Source organism: Diospyros lotus, chromosome 1, assembly GCF_014633365.1.
Source record: "Diospyros lotus cultivar Yz01 chromosome 1, ASM1463336v1, whole genome shotgun sequence".
NCBI lineage: Eukaryota > Viridiplantae > Streptophyta > Magnoliopsida > Ericales > Ebenaceae > Diospyros > Diospyros lotus.
The window spans coordinates 22,368,817-22,391,446 of record NC_068338.1 but is presented as its reverse complement, the minus strand read 5'-3'; the positions used below and the strand labels follow the sequence as shown (position 1 = coordinate 22,391,446).

The window sequence follows — 22,630 nt, the reverse complement described above, 5'->3', positions numbered from 1 at the left end:
AAAAATAACTTAATTCATAGGAAATGGTTCTGCACTATTAATAAATGTGACATTTAGTTTGTTAACTAAGATTTGACTATATTTCATTATTCAATTATTTGTTTTCATTCTTTTTAATCATTCGATTAATTAAAAGTTAACAGTTGAGCTAATAGTGACACACGGGAAGAAAATTTTATTACACGTTAGGTTAATTTTTTTAGGTTGAATACAAACGAAGACTCTAGACTATTAAAAAATATGGCCCTTGACCCTTCAACAAAAATTTTGACATATTCATTCATTAAATTATTTATTTTTGTTCATTTTATTCCTTCAATTAACTCGTGTTATAATTTTGACAATTTTATCAAAACTAAACTCGTGTTATAATAGAAGTTTTGTATTATTTATTATTGTTAATTCAATCGCCAACTCTCAGTTAATTGAAAGACTAAAGAGAATAAAATAAATGGTTGAACGAGAGAATTAGTTAAACATTTAATTGTGGGATAAAAGATTATTTTTTAATAGTTTATGAACCTCTTATATATTCAGCTTAAAAAAATTTATTTGACATCGTTTTACGTGCTATTGTTAATTTAGTCATTAATTCTTAATTAATTGAAAGACTAAATGAAGTGAAAATAAATTGTTAAAAAATAGAATATAATAAAATTTTCTGCGAGCGACTAAAAATTTATTTCTTAATAATTTAAGGATCCTAACAAAAGTCAAATCATAGAAGCATGAAAAAAAAAACATTGCTATTACTAAACACTGCTGAAATAAAAGATTTAAGAATACGTATAAAAAAAAAAGACTCTAAACGAAGACACAAAAGATAACAAAAATCTCTATTAGTTTGTATTATGAAGTAATTACATTTTCAATATTATTCGATATTTTGACCGGAACCAAATTTATTAAGAATTTAAGTAGTAACTGAGCGGGCAGATCACGGATGGACTGGAGGCTTACCAGAGAAGGAAGAAGGGTTGAACGGGTTGACCCGGACCCATTTCACAGACACAGATAGAGGGAGAGAGAATAGAAAAACCAGCAGAAGTAGGTGAAAAGCAAAGGAGTAAAGAGAGAGAGAGAGAGAAGAAAACAAATAGGTTGCCATAGTATTACGACAACCACTCTTGCTCTCTCTCTACCTAATCTACTCCCCCAAATTACCCCCCATCCAGGCCAAAGATACAGCCAAACCAGAGACAGAGAGACAGGGAGTGTGATCTCTTTTTTGCTTCTTCGTCTCCATCTGTCCTTTATCGAAACCCTAGCTCTTCTCTTCCCGCTCCAGCAGCCAGATCTCGGCGAGTTCGCCGCCACGGATCCGAGTTGCCGCGACGCCTGGCTCGGAGGACTCGTCTTTGGTTTGATTGCGGTCGCAATGGCGCGGTCTCGCGGTTGATGTTAGTGTCTCGCAATGTCGGCTTCGTTGGCGGCGCTCGAGCGCCCCAGAGTCGGGGCTTCTAATACGGTATGTTCCGTTTGCTTTTACTGGATACTGGCTTTCCGTTTGGGTGAGGAGAAGAGGGATGAAAAGATGAAAATGTTGGGTCTTTTGACTCGATGGAGTGATTGTAGTGATGCTGAGCTCAATTGATTGAAAATCGGGGAGTTCAGAATTGGAGCTTGTCTCTTTTTACGCGTGATGTCGTTGTCCAATTGGAATGCCCCGTGAGCGTGGCTACGAGGTCGATTCCTCATTTGGGTGCTAGATAGGAGAATGCGTCTTTCTGTTGTCTGCTTTCACGTAATTATTCCGTGTTCCGTTGAAGCATTAGGGCCTTCTATCTCGAGATCTTCTCGTCTTGTCGTTTTTAGTCGGTTAAGACGCCTCATTTTGGCACGCGTTCATACATCGCCCACGTGTTTGGCTGTTGTCTGAATTGTGTTTAAAAATTAGATGATTCTTCTTGTAGATCCTATGTGTGGACTACACACACAATGTCTGTGCACAGAAAAAAAGAAAAGAAAAGAAAAAAGAAACACGTCCATCTCTGATTTGAACAAATTACTAGATTTTAGTTAATCTGATAGAAGACGTGAATGTTGCTGAAATAACTGCAGTCTACGTGCCCTTATTTGAGAGGACCGTACTCAGGAGCTAGCTCGCATCTATATACCAAGGAATTGAGACAACGGCTGCAACTCCAAATCATTGTAAAAAACAGCTAATGATAAAGCTTAACAAAATGCAAAATCTAGATTAGGGATGGGTAAGCTCTGATCAATAATTAATCATGCAAAATAGATAACATTATACCTTCATGCACTTAGAATGATTAGAGGTGCTTTGAACTTCAGAATTTCATTTTTTTTTTGGTTATGTTTTGTGCCCTTTTGAATTTTCCTTTTGTTGAAAAGATTGTGTTAAAATACTTGAATTGATAGATTTATTCTCGTCTCTTGTTGTGATACAATATTTCATTAGAAAGGAAAACAGAAAAAAAAAGAAAAATTCATGTTTTATTTTGTTAGTAGAATACATATATTCCCAAAACTTTAGGTTAGTGAGAGGACATTTTCTTTTTGATAAATTTCTCTCAGCCATAAAAGTAGAGCTATGTAGACAGAGGGACAAGTAGGAGATGACAGGAAAGTTATGTTGCCGTAAAGATTTTGAATATTTGAGGATGCTGTTAGTGGGCAACAATTTTCTTTTTTGATGAATTATTTGTTTTCAGCATCTTTAGGCTCATCAACTCAGCTAGTATTTTGTCATAGCTTGTAAAAGTGAGTCAAAATTGTATTAAAAAAGATGTCAGAGGTTAGGAAGGTGGCATATAAACAATCACTAGAAAAAGGCTTCTACAATGCCATTCCATATGCAAAATAATGTTACTATAAGAGAAAAGGTGGCAGAAAAATGAGAAAAAGTAGGAAATAATGGTTAAAAATGGAGGAAGATATTGGTTGGTGGCTTCTCTCTAATGAGAAAAACTTGGTTAGTGGGTTGTGGAGCCTTATATGTGGTATGGTAGGAAGTGGCAAAAAATTGGTTAGTCTAGAAGATATATGCATATATATATATATAAATATGTACATATATACACATGTTTTAGGATAAAGAATCTTGTAACCGACTGGGAATAACATTGGAATGATCTTTCACTTGAAATGTATTCTTGAAGATGAGCTTTTGAAGAAAGAGTGTTATTATAAGCTGCTGGACACTTCAAGATGTACAAGCACTTTATGAAGCTTGTTATTTTCGAATGTATCATTCATTAGAGCATACAACCCAAGAAGTTGTTCTTTCTCATGAGATACTATATATTACTTTACCTTAAGTTCTTGGAACCGATTCTCACTTTTGTGAAAAAGGGTGTCTTTATTGCATAGGGCTCCCAGGTTTCTTGTAGGCGGGTGGGGGGAGGGTCATTTTTGTAGGCAGCCTTATCCTTGTTTGCAAACAGGCTTTTGCGAAAAGAATGTTGGTTAATTTAAGTTGGTGGAAGTGGAGATTTAGAGGGTAAACTTGAGATTTGGAAATATAAAATTAATTTATATGAAGTCTACACCATGAGAGGTAGTTTCAAACCATGGGTCCTACTTGATAAGCACTTCATGTCTACTTGGTCTATGTATGATATTTATACTTACATGTCTACTTGGATATCTTTGTGTCCTTGCTAGAATTACACATTGTCACGACCCTAAGGGCACTATTGTAATTGTAAGGTTAGCATTATTGTAATTGTTGTGGTGAATAAGCCTATTGTACTAGGCAATTATAGCTTTAGCTGTTGTACCTATTCGGTTATGATATTTCAACCAAGGGGAATAACCATAAAAGGCCATGTGCAAGAGGATGAGAATCATGAATGAGAATACTAATTCTTTCCCTCTAACTTCTTTTCCCTTTCTCTCTCTCTCTCGAATTCTCCCCCCTCCTTTCAAATTCTCCCTCCAAATTCTCTGCCTGTTCTATAATTCCGAAATTGGCCTAGGCTTAGATTCGAGGCTTGACATTTTGGTATTAGAGTTGACGATTCTTGACAAGGGAATTGATTCGGTGCAGATCGAAGAGTCGATCGGATCTTGGTGCGATTGTAATCAGTGATTGGGGAAATCATATCTTTCTGATTAGGAGGCAGTACAGTGTGGCAAACCATGGTGGAAGGGTCAAGGTTGAAGCAATTTGAATCTAGAATGGAAGCATTGGAGTTTGGCATGAATCATATGCAAGAGGTGGTCACTCAAAGCAAGGAAGATGTGTTTGCGATCAAAGAGAACATGCAGGAGGACTTGGTAGTTACAAAAGTGAGTATGCAGTGGGAATTGGAAAGACATCGGGAGATGATGGAACAATACGGCCATAGGATCAATAGCATGTTCAATATGCTGTCATCCCTTCCCCAATTCCGGTTACCATCAGAATTTCCTCCCCGATCGGTCTCTGAATTGGGCTTCGCTGGTCAAGGCATTCTTTTATGACCTCAAGGAGTTACGGAGGTTGAGGAAATACCAAACATGGAGTCAAGGGATCAGGTAAGGGAACAAACCCCTCCCTTTTCCAACCATACACCCATGTTGAGGTTGGAGATACCTTTGTTTGAGGGATAAAAGTCGAGGTGGTGGATCTGTCAGTGTGAACGTTTTTTTAATACTAGAATGTAGTTGAAAATGAACGGATTCATTTGGCAACAACCTATCTGAATGATACGGCTGACTCTTGGTACCAAGGATGGCCCAGATCTAGGGGTGTTGACACCAGGTGGATTGACTTTGCAGAGGAACTGTGTAAACGCTTTGGAGAAAAGAATATTGCCAATGTAATCGAGGAATTCAGCAAACTGAAGCAAGAGGGAATGGTGATTGAATATCATGAGAAGTTTGAGAAGCTAAGGGCCATAATGTGGAGTTCTCAACCATCCCTCACGGAGAAATACTTTGTATTAAGTTTTATTAGTGGCCTCAAAGATAAATTGAGATCCATGGTCAAGATGATGATGCCTGCTACGGTGGGACAGGCGGCAGAGAAGGCCAGAACTAACTCTAGAAGCCATCTTTAAGAGGCACAAGTTGTTGCCAAGGACAGGGCTTACTATGAACCAACTTAGAGGGGGAAGCCACCGGGTGGTTGTGGCTGGAGTCAACCCAGGTTTGCCTAAGGCGAATACAAATTCTATCACAATAAAAAAATACTACCATGGAACAGAGGAGACAATTGGGGTTGTGCTATAAGTGTGGGGAACGATATAGCCAGGGCCACCTATGCAAATGACAAATTTTGAACATGGAAGGGACAGATGAGGAGAAAGGAGAAGAAGAGGAAGAAAACAGGGAAGAGGAGGCCGAAAACACTTTAGAGGAAGAACTGGGAGATGAGGGAGGAGAGATCTCTTTTCTTGCTCTTAAGGGGGGCCCTACAGGGGAGATCATTAAAGTACAGGGACAAGTGGGTAAGAAGCTCTTGGTAATGATAGACAGTGGCAACACCAACAACTTCTTAAATGAAGCCACTGCTACTGTGTTGAAGTGCAAGATGACAACCATTGCTACTGAGTTGAAGTGCAAGATGACAACCACTACCCCCTATCAGTAACAGTGGCTAATGGGAGCAAAACGTACAACCATTTTAAATGTGCCAACTTTAAATGGATGATGCATGGGCAATAGTTTATGACTGACCTAAGGATTTTGGAATTGGGAGGCTGTGATATCGTTTTGGGGGTGGATTGGATGAGGACAGTTAGTCCTCTAACCTTCGACTTCTACAAATTGGAAGTGGTAGTGGATATTGAAGGAAGATAGCTGACTTTGGCTGGTAGCTTGGAGGTCGGGGAATGTAAGATGATTACTGGCAAGAAGTTGTAGAAATTGATGTCCAAGAAAGGGGAACAGATATCTCAGATGTTTTCAATTCAGGCCATGGAAATGGAGGCGGCTGAGCACACAGAGTTGGAACACCATCAAGAGAGCCCTACTTCCGATCCTTTCTTGCTCAGGTAGCACACTCCAAAGCTCTACAATTACTATTGTTGGAATTTAAGGATCTATTTGTTGAACCTTCTGCCTTACCCCTTAAACCAAGCCTATAACCATTTTATTCATCTCAAACCCAATTTTGAACCAGTAAACATCAGATCCTACTGCTACCCCCGTTTGCAAAAAAACATAAATTGAGAAACAAGTCAAATGTATGCTCAATTCCTCAATCAACCAAATCCCGTTTGCCATACCGGTCCTCCTTGTTAAAGAAAAAAGATGGCACATGGTGTTTCTGTGTAGACTACCGCTAACTCAATTCCATCATTATTAAAAACAAATTTCCCATTCCTATGATCAAAGACTTATTGGATGAGTTGACTGGAGCCATTATCTTTTCCAAATTAGACCTCAGGGCAGGGTATCATCAAATCAGAATGAACCCTGCTGACATCCCAAGGATGGCTTTCCAGACTCAATAGGGCCTATACGAATTCAAGGTCATGCTCTTTGGGTCGACCAATACCCCATCTACTTTCTAGGCATTGACGAACAACCTATTTGCTCCCTACCTAAGGTAATTCATACTAGTTTTTTTGATGATATCGTGATCTATAGCCTGGACTCCTCTCTCACCTAAAAACCACCTTTGATATCTTTTAAAGCGAATCAGTTGTATGTCAAGCTATCTAAGTGTAGCTTTGCAAGGGGGGAGGTGGAGTACTTAGGGCATGTGATCTTTGGGAAGGGAGTTAGCACAGATCCGAGTAAAATATCAACTATGTTGGATTGGCCAAGCTCGAGACCATCAAGGAGTTGAGAGGATTTTTGGGGTTGACAGGATATTACTAAAGGTTCATACAACATTATGGCATACTAAGTAAACCCCTAACAGAACTACTCAGGAAAGCAGCTTCAAATGGAACCCCCCAAGCCAAAGCAACCTTCTTAACCCTAAAGAGAGCCATGACACAAGCCCTGGTCCTAGCCCTACCAGATTTTTCTAAACCCTGAAACAAATGCTTGTGATAGTGGGGTGGTAGCAGTATTGGTACAAGAAGGGAGGCTGTTAGCCTACATCAGCTAGGCCCTGGCCACTAAATTCTTGTGGATGAGTGTGTATGATAAGGAATTACTTGCGGTAAATGGAGACATTACCTGAAGGACAATCAATTTATTATCAAGACTGACCATGAAAGCCTAAAGTTTCTACTTCTACAAAGGTTGCACATTTAGTTACAAAGGAAGGGGGTCTCTAAGCTACTAGGCCTTGACTACACCATTTAGTATCGAAAAGGGAAAGAAAATGCGGTGGTAGATGCTCTTTCAAGGAGAGAAGAAAAAGAGGCCTATTAGGCTATCACTGCCATAGTACCAGATTGGGTGAAGGACTTGATTGACAGCTATGGAAAGTCAGAGTGGCTAAGGGACATGCACGCCCAGTTGGCCATTCGACCATCATGGAACTAAGGGTACTTCCTCTCCAATGGACTAATCAAATTCAAGGGAAGACTTGTGGTGGGAGATGACAAGGAATTGAAGGCAAGAATACTGCATACACTGCATAATTCACCCTTAGGGGGCCATTCAAGAATCAGTGACCTACTACCGGGCGAGGTAGTTATTCTTTTGGCTAACCCTAAAAAAGGATGTGGTTGATTTTGTCCTAACTTGCACCACTTGCCAATGTTGTAAGCATGAACAGGTGGCACACCTGGGCTACTACAACCACTCGTTGTACCTGAACAAGCATGGGAAGGTATTTCTATAGATTTCATTGAAGCACTTCCAAAGTTAAGAGGGTTGGGATGTGATCTTGGTGGTGGTTGACATATTGACCAAGTTTGGGCATTTCCTCAGCCTAACTCTTCCCTACACAATACAAGAGGTAGCTTGGTTATTTCTAGACTTAGTGGCCTAGATGCATGGCATCCCAAAGTCCATTGTTTTAGACCGAGACAAAGTTTTCACTAGATACTTCTGGCAGGAGTTGTTCAAGAGCGTAGGGGTTGGATTACACATGTCTACGGCATACCACCTTGAGATGGATGGATAGAGAAAGAGGGTTAACCAATGCTTAGAGGCTTATTTGAGGTGCATGTGCTTTGCCAAGCCAAAGAGTTGGAACATATGGCTATCGTTGGCTCAATGGTGGTATAGCATAAGCTATCACAGTGCCATCAAACTAGCCCCATTTGAAGCATTGTTTGGGTATAAGACTAGGCCTACTTGCTGTGATAGACCTTTCTGAATCCTTGACCACAGCCAAGGAGTACTTACAGAAACGACAAGAGACCCTCGCCCTACTAAAAAGAGAACTAATCATAGTCAGAACTGGATGAAACAGGTAGCAAACTAGAAAAGGAGTGATAGAACTTTCAATTTGGGGGATTTGGTATTCTTGAAGGTGAAGAGGTTTCTACAACATTCATTTTTTGCAACCCTTCCATCAAAATTAAGCTCAAAATACTTCAGACCATTTCCCATAGTGGCCAAAGTGGGCAAGGTAGCCTGCAAGTTACAACTACCAGCAAGAGTGACAACCCACCTAGTCTTCCATGTGTCTCTGTTAAAGAAATCAGTGGAGCCTAATACAACCACAAGCTCGAATTTACCCCTAGTAGACGAAGACGTTGATGTTGAGGTGGAACTCTGGGCCATTGTGGATAGGAGAGTGATTAAACAAGGTGCACTCCCCCTCACTCGTGTGTTGGTATAGTGGTCTCACCTACACTCAGATCACACTACATGGGAGTACTTTGCCGTAGTTGTTGAAGCAATTCCCACAAGTAGCTCATCTCTTGACCTTTTCTGGGAACAAGAAAGATCTCAAGGGGAGGGGATTGTCACGACCCTGAGGGTACTATTGTAATTGTAATCATTATTGTAACTGTTGTGGTTGAGTTGTGGTGAATAAGCCTATTGTACTAGGCAGTTATAGCTTTAGCTACTGTACCTATTCAGTTATGATATTTCAATAGAGGGGAATAGCCTATAAAAGGCCATGTGCAAGAGGATGGGAATCATGAATGAGAATACTGATTCTTTCCTTCCGACTTCTTTTCCCTCTCTTTCTCTCTCGAATTCTCCCTCCTTTCAAATTCTCCCTCCTTTCAAATTCTCCCTCCAAATTCTCTGCCTGTTCTATAATTCTGGAATTGGCCTATCCTCAGATCCAAGGCTTGACACACATGCTCAAGAATCCTGTAAGATTTGGATGTGTCCTTGGGCCTATACTTAAAAACATATCTGGAGTGAAAGAAATCCTGGACTATCCACAAACAAGTCTTAGGTCTCAAGTTTAAATCAAAATTACCATATATGACAATCATATCTGGGATGCTCAAAGTTGCTTCTGAAAAACCAGTAAGATCCTATTGTCCCACAATGATTAGGGTCACTACCATAACCGCTAGAGTGCTTTCAGGCACTTATAGTGGTTTCTGGATTGGCAGACCCAAATTATAGTGGATCTAGCGCTGGCAGAAACCACAATTCCTTTGGAATTCTTAGCCATTTAAAAAAAAATAATTCAAAATATAAAGATTCTGCAGGTAGGGAATGGCTATGGTGATTTGGCTGGGCTGGGGAACAGCTACGATCTTTTGATGGGGGATGGGATTGTTGGAGATGGCCACAATTAATATATTTAGGGTTGGGATGAGGGGTGACCACAGCTGTTTGATTGGAAGGTGGGGATGCTATAATCTTTTTATTTGGGAGGTTGGGATTGTTAGGCCTAAGGAGTCTAGTGGGAGAGAAGAGAGAATAGAGAGAGGGACAGGGTTGCTGATTGATTGATGTTTAGAGGTGACAGGGTGATGGCTAGGCTTGTACAGTTGAAGAGTTGGCAGGTGATGGGAATTTGGGCTGGATTGGACACTGTTGGAAAAAGTTTAAAAATAAGGGAGTTTAGTGTAATGCACATTACATTAGGGGATGATTCACAGTGTTAAATAAATATTAGGGGAGGTCTTGGAATTTATCCCACCCTCGTTGAATGTAGGGTAAAAATCTTAAAAAAATGTGATACGATTTCAAATTAATTTATTTTTTTGACAAGAGAATTGCTGCGTACAAATATGACCCTTGCAAAGTGGAAAGACTTGTGCACTGCAGAAGCCCTGACCCAGTAGTTTATATAAGATAATCAACTTAAGGGGAAAATCCTGTACAAAGGACGCCCTAAGAGAGAAACCTCTAACTCAAGAATAGGCATGAACCAGGAGTTTCTGTTAGGGTTTAACAGACAAAATTGAAGATGATCCGAAAACTACAGAATAGAGGACAGACAAAAAAACTGGTCGATCCTCAACCAAGAAATTTCTTTCAAATTCTATTTGACTTTTTGTCATGTACCTAGAGGGTACTTAGGTAAAATGTAAGTGTGCAAGTGGGAAGAGGAATAAAGAATAATAACAGAATGTAGTTAGGCTACACGGGTAAGGGGTATAAATTGTACCCCCACCCCTCATGGAGAAGGCATTGAGAATTTGAATAGAACATTCTCTGAATTTCCCTCTAAACTTCTGTTCTCTTTTTCTCCCTCGCATTCTCTTGATTTCTCTCTCCTTTCTGTCAACCTGTTCGTCTCATTCCTGGAGATTCTCTCGAATTTCTGGCATTCAGTGTCAATTTGGAAGAAGCTCCGAATTGATAATTGCCAGGTCCTCGAGGATCTGACACTTTTTTTGGGGTTAAAAAATGAAAGAGAAATGGGTGAAATGAATTGTAATTGTAATTAAACTAATATATTTAATCAATTGTTGAATTTGTATTTAACATGGAATTAGATATCTGTTTTCTTGTCTCAGACTCAGTTTTGGATGTGCTTTTGAATTGGGCCTGATTATGTAATACTGAGCCGAAAGCTTGAGAAACCAAAGTTCCATACTATTACAGTTTTTAATGGGTTAAAAGGAGCTAATTTTGTATCCAATCCCAAATTAAAACAGAATAACAATGAAAATCAGCTTCTCTCTATGAATTGTATACATACAGAAAGGCAAAGAAATTTTATTTCAAGGAAATACAATAATCTTTATTAAACTGACATTTTTAAGACTTCTGGTGAAATGTATGAATGCCCGTGCTATTTCTTCATATTGTTCAAAAATTTATGCGCCTTATCTGCAAGTATATCTATCCTTCTATCTTATTATGCAAGATACTATGTTTTGCTTAACATTAGTCGGAACATCTGGCCGTGGTTTTGACCATATGAGAATTGACAGGTGTTCAAGAGTGGGCCACTTTTCATATCTTCAAAAGGTCAGTGGATCTCTTGTTAATCTTCTCTATGACTTCTTGCTTTATGCTGGAGTTCAAACATTTTCTTGTCTGCTATGCTTGTTCTTTCGTTTTATCTATTTATTGTCATCGATTATGCTTAGGTATATTGCTGTCCCACCATAGTACTTAAGTACATATAACTGGTTTTATGTGCCCGCATTGGTTTGAAATCTGAATTTAAACAGACATTTTTATAAGTAATACCAACAAATATACTAAAAAATAAATAGGTCCAAAATTCCTAAGCCCATGCTCATCGAAAAGGAAGGACCTTAAATTCCTAAGCCCACATTCTTCAATGCTATTCCCTGAGATCCACAAAATCCAAAAAATGGCAAAATTTATGTCAATGCAGATTGCTTTTCTTTTTACTAATTCTAGTGTGTGTATTATGGCAAAGTTTATGTTGCACTTTTTTTTGTTTTTGTTTTTGTTTTTTGGGTGTGTGGAAGTCAGTATCGGTGACTACTGACTCGTCACAATTCCTTACAGCATAGTTTGTGTCCAGTGGTTGGATTGGCTGTTGCTCATTGAAAAGGAAGGACCTTAAATTCCTAAACCCACGTTCTTCAATGCTATTTCCAGAGATCCACAAAATCTAAAAAATGGTCCAAAATATGGCAAAATTTATGTCAATGCAAATTGCTTTACTAGCTACTAATTCTAGTATGTGTACTATGGCAAAGTTTATGTTGCACATTTTTTTTTTTTTGGGGGGGGGGGGGGGGGGGGCGTGGAAGTCAGTATCAGTGACTACTGACTTGTCACAATTCCTTACAGCATAGTTTGTGTCTAGTGGTTGGATTGGCTGTTGCTAATGCTATATTTACTCTATCATGGTGAGTGCCCTTTTAAAGGTTCATTGGACTAAAAGGGGAACATATATGCAAGATTATGCTTTCCATTTTATCTTCTGGTTGATCTTGCAAGAAACTAAGAATAGATATTTGGAAAATTTCAGTTCTTTTCTATTTTCTGACTGAAAAAAATGATTCAACTCTTCCCTTCTTGTTCCCTGTCATTTTACTAAAAAATTCATGTGTTCCTGATTCACGGTAATGTGCATGAAATTCCTTAAAGAATTAAGGGATTTAAAAGTTGCAGTATAGTTTTTGTTTGTTGAAGGTTTAATCAGGTAAATCCATAAACATCAAGCTTCCAACTAATGCCAGAGCTCTTGGGCTTATAGAAAGAATGGGATGACTACTTGTCACACCCTCCAAATATAAGGGATGTAAATACACATGCCACTCATGGGAGTAAAAAATCTTCTTTGTATGATATAATTTACTCTATCATACCATTTACTTGTCATGATGTCTGTTAAAACTTAGGCAAGAAAAATCATATATCTTTCCAACGAAATAGGACTCAATATATACAGTTTTGAGGGTTAACAAAAAGAAAAGGACCAAGACTATCAGCCCACTTAATCTGAAAACAAACAAAAAGAGAAGGGCCAAGACTCAGTCCACTTTGACCATAACAACAAATAAGAATAACCAAAAAAATAACCAACAAATTAGGGATAAAACAATGAGACATAATTGCATTGGATAAACCTAATAAAATAGGGAAAATAAGCTCCTTATCTTTCGATACTCCCCCTCAAGCAGGTGCATGGATATCCTCCATTTCCAACTTGCTTGTTATCTTATGAAAAATTGCACCCGGACGACCTTTAGTAAGTCTGCAAGTTGATTTCCTGTAAACACAAATGATGTACAAATTAGACCACTTTCAGTCTTTTCTTTTATAAAATGCTTGTTAACCTCCATGTGTTTAGTGTGGTCATGTTGTACCGGATTGTGTGCAATATTAATGACTGACTTATTATCACAATGTAGCTTCATAGGAGCCTTCCACTTGACTTTCAGATCCTCTAGAATTATTTTTACCCATAACTCACAACTTCCAAGAGCCATTGACTTGAATTCAGCCTTTGCACTGGACCTTGCCACAACATCTTGCTTTTTACTCCACCATGTGCAGTAGCAGATGTTCATATCTTGTCAATCATTGACCTTGCATAGTCAGCATCTGTATAAGATTCAAAAGTTAATTCTTGTTGCATTTTGAACAAAATTCCCTTACTCGGTGTACCCTTTAAGTAATGCAAAATTTGATAAAATTGCTTTCAGGTCCTTAGGATTGTGCATGAATTGGCTAACAACTCCAATAGCATATGCTATGTCTGGTTTGGTATATGACAGATAGATGAGCCTCTTAAGTAGTCTTTGGTAGAGGCTCTTATCTGTTGCTGCATCTTCTTGGTTGTCACCAAGTAGATGATTAGGCTCAATAGGGGTTTCAGTCAGTCTGCATCCTAACATACTTGTGTCTGTTAATAGATCAAGAATATACTTCTGTTGAGATATGAAAATCCCTTGCTGAGAGTGAGCCACTTCGATACCTAAGAAATACTTCAGCTTGCCTAACTCCTTAATTTCAAACTCCTTTATCAAACAATTCTTAAGACTTTTCATTCCTTCCAAGTCATCCCCTGTCATTATAATGTCATCCATATAGACCAATAAAATAGTTATCTTTCCGAAAATAGAATGCCTTTCAAACAGAGTGTGATCACCTTGGCTTTGCTTGTATCCCAAACTTAGCATAGCTTTGGTAAATCCTCCAAACCATACCCTCGGAGATTGCTTCAAACCATATAGAGCTTTATTCAAGCTGCATACAACATCCTTTCTTGCTTTTGAACATAATCCTAGTGGCACTTCCATATAGATTTCTTCCTCTAGATCTCCATGTAGAAAAGCATTTTTCACATCAAATTGTTGTAGTGTCCAACTAAGGTTAGTTGCTAGGGACAACAATATCCTTATGGTGTTCATTTTTGCAATTGGATCAAATGTTTCAAGATAATCTACACCATAGGTTTGGGCATAGTCCTTAGCAACCAATCTTGGTTTATACTTTTTTAATGACCCATCTAAGTTATATTTAATTGTGAATATCCACCTACACCCCACTGGCTTCTTCCCTTTAGGCAACCTTACAAGATCTCATGTCTTGTTTTTTTTAAGTGCTTGCAACTCTACCCTCATAGCATTCCTCAAATTCTCATTGCTTAATGCCTTAGATATTGTTTTTGGTATGGAAATGGAGCTTATGTTGGTAAGAAAAACTTTATGGCTAGGGGACAGATTTTTGTAGGACACAAATAGGTGTAGAGGATGCTTTGTGCAAGCTCTAGTTCCTTTCCAATTAGCAATAGGAAGTTCACTATCACTTGAGTTAGGTAGGTCAACAACATGATCAATCTCATTAGGAGATGTGGAAGGGGAATTGATTACCTCATTATGATTAGTGTGAGGGCTAAGTGTTGATTTGGATGCTTGAGCAGGTGTTGGATGAGCAGTTGGTCCCTTTCTTCTTGAGTATACCTGAAGTGGACGGTGCATAGGCTCTTGGGTTGGACCATCTTGTACTTGTTCTTGGGTTTTGGACTGAGTATTAGATGCATGTTGTAAGGGTGAAACAGTAGGTTGTGTGTGTCATGACCCTAGGAGCAATATAGGGGCATTATTGTAATAGGGTTATAATAGTTTGTTAGAAGATATTTTGCAAGTTGTTAGTAACACATGGGTGTTGTTAGGAAATTAGTTAGCACATAGCTATGCCTATAAAATGGCTGCTTGTAAGAGGATGGGTTATGAGATGTGTAATGAAATTAAATTCCCCTTCCTTCTAATTTTCTCTACCCTTCTCTCGCTTCTCTCTAATTCTCCCTCCCTTTTCTGCTGATTTCTCCCCCTTCTTCCATTCTATAATTCTGATTTCTCCCCTAATTCCTATCACAACCCTAGCTAACCCTAGGAATGTGACAAATGGTATTAGAGCCGACGATTCTTGGCTGTGATTTCGACGAAAGCAGTTAGTTTGATCATTGTAAATTGGTCACTAGAAGCAAATTTCGATGCTACTTCTCGGCTATTGAGAGTCCGAGCGCTAGGGGGCGGAGCTCAAGTCACTGAGATAAAGTGACTCAATCGATTAATTCCGATGAATCGGGAAGCGTTGATGCATCAATGGCTGGGCTATCTTTGGCAAGAGGTTCACGACTGTAAGTGATTGCGATTGGAGCGGAACTAGAGGAAGTAGACTAGAGGCTAAGCAAACTTGTCGACTGATGGGTGCAGAGCTTTCCATTAGAGAGCACGAGTCGGACTGAACCTAAGGAACAATTGCTTAACATCGGTGATCAGTACAGTGGATTTGGTTGGCAAACCTCGGTTCTGTAATTGGATTGAGGGCTTGTTAATTCATGGCCATTGGTAGACCTAGATCTCGACGGATTTTGTTTGAGGTGGGTTAAGTCAAGGTGGCTTCCTGAAGTAGCGGGTGAGGTGGCGATCATTAACCATAAGCCACAAAAGCCGATTATAGGTTGCCAACTGCTCTGAGGAGATCGATTGCCCAACAGATATAGGTGACTTTAGTTATTGAGGTGTATTAAGTTTTCGTAAGACCGAAATAACGGCTGGAAGCCATTCATTCTAAGGTTATTTAGGAAGATGAACTTAGTAGAAGTCAGGGAATTGCTAATTATTTGGTGGTTGTTGAACATAAGCGATACCTAGAGGCTGTTCTTGGTTGCTTCTTTCCTTTAAGCTTAGGCAGTTTCAGTAGGCTGTGAGGAAGAAGATCTCGGCTGCGAATGACGATTTTCAAAGGAAATTAAACTGTGGAGATGGCCGCAGGACTTAACCATCAGGGGAGACAACACTCAAGGAGGAATGGGTTGCAACGAGAAATGAATTCAATAACCTCAAATGAAAGGTGGATGACTTGATGATTCTAGTCTTACCAAAAATTTCTGGTTAGTGTTGTTTCTCTTAGGAGTACTCTACTTCCCTAAGTTAACTTATAGATGAATTCAATAACCTAACGCAAGAAGGGTTAGTCAGAAATTATAAGGTCAAATTTGAGGAATTAAAATCACTGATGCTGAATTTTCAATTGACCTTGAAGGAATCTTACTTTGTGTTGAAATTCATTGATGGTCTTAGCGATGTGTTGAGACCTATTGTGAGAATGGTGTGTCCTACCGCGGTAGAACAAGCGGTAGATAGGGCGAGACTTCATGAAATGACATTGGAAGCCATTTCTAGAACACACAGACGACAGCCTAACGGTTATACTAAGAGCAACCAGCAGATTGGAGATATTCCTAAGATTGCTAAGGCCCTACGATCTGGATTGGTGGGTGCAAGAAGTGAGGGAAGACCTAAAAGGGGGCAGGTCATTCCTGATGACAAGGGAGGAAGGACAGCTATTGGAGGAATTATTGGGGCTCCAACGGAGAAGAAAGACGTTGAAATGCATCCTGTTACAATTGCCAAGAAATTCAAAGGACAACTAATAAATCATGATGAAGTAGCATGGGAACAAAACATTGATTCATTTGTGATGGTGGCTAAAGATCATGGCGAAGATGAGTCAGACCAGGATCCCGACCCTATCAAAGTAGTTGGAGTCTCTTTAGATCGTACTAACCAAGTTGGTACCTATTCTTACATTGCATCAGAAATTGAGAAGGGGTGGCCAAAGATTGATGAAAAGGGTAACATGTACGGTTTAAGGGCTGTCTTCGTGGAGTTGTGGAAACCATTTGGAACAGCTATGGAGAGGCATATTGTTCTTTCTGATCTTAAACAAATGGGTGAACTTCCTCCAGCGTGTGTTGCTGAATTTCCAGATCCGATATCCTTGTTACAACACTTAATGTACCCAAGTCCTACAGATCTTCCACCTGCCACTTAACTATTCCAACATGCTTTGCCCAAAGACCACCATAAGAATGTCAGAAGATTAATTTTGGCTAGGAAGGATACTTTCCCTATCCTATACATAGATTTTGACACTGAAGTCTGGGCCCAAGGTGTCGTAGTAGCAATGGAAGTAATCAAATAGCATTGCATTGAGCATTTGGAGATAATACCTATGAGGTTGATGAGAGATTCTCCATAGCTTAATAGGGGTGCTGTCAGACTTTTGATTCATGGGGGAGACAAGATTGAGTTTGGCCACGAGCTGCAATTACCCTTTGTGAATTGGGTTGTTGCAGTTGCGAAGATGTTGAAAGAAAAGCTGGACTACTAATTGTTACCATGCACTGGCATTGTTCATGTATGAAGATCTAAGACATTGTGGGTACTTATAGATTAATGGGTAAAGAGAACCTTTGTATGGAGATTTGCGAATACTTTTTACGAGTGCAGGAAAAGCAAAAGAGAAGGAACACAAAGGCAAAGAGGAATGAGCCTAGAAGGAGAAAGAGAGAAAAAGAGATTAAACATATAGTGAGAATGAGAATTGGATGAAGAAACAGAGGCTCAGCTATAATAAGTTTTTTGGGGACAAAAAACCTTTTCAGGCAGGGGGAATTGTCATGACCCTAGGAGCAATAAAGGGGCATTATTGTAATAGGGTTATAATAGTTTGTTTGGAGATATTTTGCAAGTTGTTAGGAACACATGGTTGCTGTTAGGAAATCAGTTAGTAGCTAGCTATGCCTATAAAAGGGCTGCTTGCAAGGTATGGGACTTGTCCCACATTGGAAGATTAGGCTCTTGGTGTGGGGTTTATAACCTCTTGGGCACCCTCCCCTTGACAGCTAGCCTTTGGGGGTGAGTTCTACTCAAGGGGTTGTAATAGTGTGGAATAGAGGGGGTAACGAGGATGGAAATTCAAGTAGAAATAAGTTTCTGTTCTTATCCTCAGTTATTATTGTGGTCTCCCCTTGAAGAGAATGCTAAGTAAAATATTGATTTTGTTTAGCAAATGTAACATAACATCCACTGGTACAAATAATTTTTTGGCTGGTGGATGGAAACACTTATAACCTTCTTGAGTAGGTGAATAGCTCACAAAGATGCATCTAAGAGCTCTAGGATCAAGTTTTTCCCTATGTTGAGAGTGTAGATGAACAAATGCTACACACCCAAACACTCTAGGCACAAGGCCATTGGACATTGAAATGTGTGGAAGGAATTGAGAAAATAGTCGGAGTGGACTTTGGGAATTTAGATTTCTCGAAGGCAATCTGGTTATAAGGTGAGTAGCAGTTAAAATGACTTCTTCCTAGTACTGTTTTGGAACATTTCTTTGAAATAGGAGAGCCCTTGTAATAGTAAGAAGGTGTCTATTCTTCCTCTTGGCCACCCCATTTTGTTGTGGGGTATTAACACAAGAGGATTCATGGATTATGCTTCTTGCTTGAAAATAAGAAGTAAGGAACTGATTGAAATAGTCCTTAGTATTATCAGACTGGATTTTTTTAATCTCAACATTAAATTGGGTTCTCACCATATTATAGAAAACTGAAAATATGGAATTCATTTCAGATTTGTTCTTTAAAAGATAAACCCAGGTAACACGAGTACAATCATCAATAAAAGATACAAACTATCGAGCCTCAGTGATGTTAGAAATGGGAGAGGGGCGCCATATGTCACTATGGATAAGAGCAAATGGAGAAGAACTCCTTTTTGTACTATATGGAAATGAAGTTCTCTTAAGTTTTGCAAGTTCACATGTATCACACTAAAAGTCCTCTCCAACTAATCCTTTGAATAATAAAGGATACATTAATCTAAGAACATTAAAAGATGGATGACCAAAACATGGGTGCTGTAACCAAATTCTTTCTTTACGTGACTTTGAGGACTTAGTTAGAAAAGATAGTGGGGCGAACTTAGTTGTCTTATTCTCCTGTCCACTTTGTTCCTCAAGATAGTGGAGACCCTCTTTCTCTCTAGCATGCCCAATCATCCTCTTCATGTCTTGTTTTTAAATTTTACAATAAGAGGGATGAAATATCACCCTACAATAAGAATTTGTGGTGAATTTTTGGATTGAAACAAGGTTAGTAAACAACTTAGGTACTTACAAGGCATTTCTTAATATAAGAGTCATTGATGTAAACATCTCCTTGACCATCTATCTTGTACCATCAGCTATAGTTATATTTTTATTGCTAGGACTAGGGGTATATGAGATAAACTTTTGGAAGGAACATGTCATGTGATATGTGGCCCCTAAATTAATGATCCAGACACTTGAGAGGGTAGTTTTGAGGCATTTAGAGCATGAGAGAAGGAAGAAATACTTGAAAAGGTTAAGGTACTAATACATGATGATCCAGTTGGTTTCTCTAGGGACCCAAGTAGCTGTTTCAACTTTGTAATTTCTTCCTTATTAAACTAAGTTAGTGATTTTGGAGAATCCCCTTCCACAACTTGCTAAGTGTTTGCCACATATGCCTGCTTTTGTCTTTTTTGCTTGCCTGATCTCCCTTTATTCTTAGCTTGAGGTTTGCCATGTAGCTTTCGACATTTATCTATGGTATGTCTAGGTTTCTTACAATAAGTACACCATAATAGATCCTTACTTGACCGAGACCCGGTGTTCTTTTAGCCTCACCTCCTTGTTGTTTAGAATTGGAATGATTAAGTGTTACTCTTCTTGTCATTAGAGCTGAATTATCTACCGTAGGAGGCTCAAGCATAACTCCTCTCCTTCCTTTCTTAACTCGAACAATGGCTAGAGTCTCATTTACTTACAACAAGTCTTCCTTCCCAAGTATCTGTACCCTTACTGCATCAAATTTAATATTTAAACCTGCAAGAAATTCATAAATCCTGTCATTTTCAATAAACCTTTTTAGAAGGGATGCAGCTTCACTGCTGGTCATCTTTATACACTGATAACAATCCATCTCCTACCGTAAAATTTGTAGGAGATTGGAGTATTCAGTGATTGACCGATTTCCACTCTTTGTAGTTGAGATTTTTGTTTTAATCTCATAAATTTGGGCTGCATCTCGAACTTTAGAGTAAGTCTGCTTAACAGCATCCCAAATTTCTTGAGCTGTGCTTGGAAACATGATAGTGTCACTTTTCTTCGGAAGCATTGAATTCCATAGCCATGACATTACCATAGAGTCTTCTTCATCTCGAGCCTCAAATGTAGGATGCCCTTTTTTAGGTCGAGTACCAAGCAAATGGCTCACCTTGCTTCTTCCTTTCAAGAACGTGTGAACTAGCTGGGACCATTTTAGATGATTTTTACCATTTAGCCTATAGGCTGCATGTATATTTTGTAATTCTCCGGTTGGAGTTGTACCTTTATTATCTCCGCTGACAATTGTTGTAACAGATGTGTCGGATGCACCACTAGATTCTGTTGCAGTAGACATGCTCTTTAGATATAACTCACTTAATCTCTCAAGTAAAAAATTGGGGTAGAATTTGATCTTGTAGTAGTACAAGTTTGTAGGGCTTAAGGACACGAAGGATGGTATAATTGGTACCAGGAAAAAAGCTGCCTACAGCTCTGATACCATGTTAAAACTTAGGCATGAAAAAATCATATATATTTTTCCGCAAAATAGGACTCAATATATACAGTTTTGAGGGTTAACAACCCACTCCTTGAAAAATAGGACACAGTATCTACCCACTTAATCTGAAAACAAACAAAAAGATAAGGACCAAAACTCAGTCCACTTTGACCATAACAACCAGATAAGAATAACCAAAAAATTAACCAACAAATTAAGGATAAAACAATGAGACATAAACCTATCAGATAAACCTCCGGATTTGGTTTCACAATTTGGACTGCTGAGCCTGTTCTCGTTATGAATGATTGCTGAGAAAGACCAAAGTTGATAATGTACTGCTTGGGAACAAATACGGGCACCATAGAATTGATTGTTGATAATTTATATATATTTTTAATATGGTTAGACCTGGGTCATTGGGTTGGGAAGTTCTTATTTGAACCAAAGCTGTTTGTAACAATGCTTGCAGGTAAACTGTGATCAGCTCAAAAAGCCCACTACATAAGTGTTTATGTGGGCATGTCATGGTAGAGTGACCTGTTTATGTTGATGGCTTTACAGAAGATATGACAATAGGTAAAGATGATTGGATAGCTAGAATTTTTGTAGCGGACTTCTCCTAGTGGGATTAAGGCATGTGATAATGATGATGATGATTACTGATTCTTCTGGAAACTGCAGGATCTAGAAGAGCCCTAAATGGCTGAAGAATATTTTATTTGTAATATTTTTTATATTTATAGTCGGAATTTTTGTCGATTGAGATTCAAATGGGAGACAGGTTAAGAGCAATTGCTCAGAGGGTGTACATATTTAAGAGTGCATCATGTCCTGTGTTTTTGTAGTTGTTGGTTCCTTGCTAGATCTTCTTCTTTGGATGATTATGGAAATTGGTCGTTTCTTTGCTGTTCTGGGCTTTACACAATGGATCAAGGCTTATTGTGTATTTGTGGATAAAATTTATGGAACTGTTAAGTATATGGAGAATCAATACCAGAGTAGAAGATAAAAAGTCAAGCTGGTAGTGTATGTGCTTTGGATGGACTTGGCAGTGAAGTCAACTGTTGAAGAAGTGTACTTGCAGTTAGAGAAGACAATTTTGACCATAATTATGTTGAGAGTTTGGTGGATTCTTCTCATTATGAATATTTTTGCCCTTGTTTGTTATATGGTTCCCTTTTTGTGAATGGGTTCTTTGTACTACTTTTCCTTTTCCTTCTTTTTTACAATTTGTTTTTCATATTTTCATACTGAAGAATGCATTTGTATAAACTTTGTCTACTTTCTATCCATCATTTACAAGTTTTTCTTGTTATCTTTTCCCCCTTATCTTTTACAGTGTGAAGATATGCCCACTTCCATTGATTTTTCTTCTGATTCTATTTGTCATTTGGTCTTAGTTTGCACATAGAACTTTGTTCCGCCTGAACAAATTTTCTCTCTGCAGAGAATCATGAACATGTGATTGTTTTGTTTCTCCCAATCACTTATATTTTTCAAATGATATCTGAATGTTCTTGTTATGCTCATGCAGGGTTAGGCTGGAAGTCTTGGAAGAAGCGGTGGTTTATCCTTACTCGCACTTCATTGGTTTTTTTCAAAAATGATCCTGTTAGTATGCATCTATTCTCTCTGTTTCATTTTGAGATACTAAGGTTTCTCATTCTTTTATTATTCTTTCTTTGTTTGTCCCTAATTCCTTTTCATACACTTCAGCAGTTGCTTTATTTGTTTGGATTGCTGAAGAAATATCACCTGCACTAGTAGCAGTCATTTTCTTTCTGTATTAGAGGCAATTAGTCGCATGGATCTTGATGCATATTGTGAACAGAAAGAGAACCTGGATATTGTCTAGTTGGGGTGTTGATTTTTTTTTTCTATCCGCAGGCTTACTAGTCAGTGCCTGTGAATTTGTGGATATAGTTGAGATGTCAGATTCAAGTGTTGCTGCTTTTCTTTTTATTGTTGTGATTATACAATGTTTTTACAGAAGTTGTTAATGATTATTTATTTCTGTTATTTTAGAGTTAAATATGTGGACTCATTCTT

General features: G+C 38.6%; 1 protein-coding gene across 1 annotated transcript in view; it reads left to right on the top strand.

Annotated features, from left to right (window-relative positions):
• Positions 1-1,028: 1,028 nt before the first annotated feature.
• Positions 1,029-22,630, top strand: part of LOC127799291 (rho GTPase-activating protein 7) — a 73,780-nt gene continuing 52,178 nt past the window's right edge. Inside the window, exons 1-3 of the mRNA XM_052333208.1 lie at positions 1,029-1,468; positions 11,160-11,196; positions 22,116-22,192. Of these exons, the coding sequence (XP_052189168.1) occupies positions 1,415-1,468; positions 11,160-11,196; positions 22,116-22,192 (168 nt within the window). The 5' untranslated portion in view covers positions 1,029-1,414. The remainder of the gene's footprint in view (positions 1,469-11,159; positions 11,197-22,115; positions 22,193-22,630) is intronic.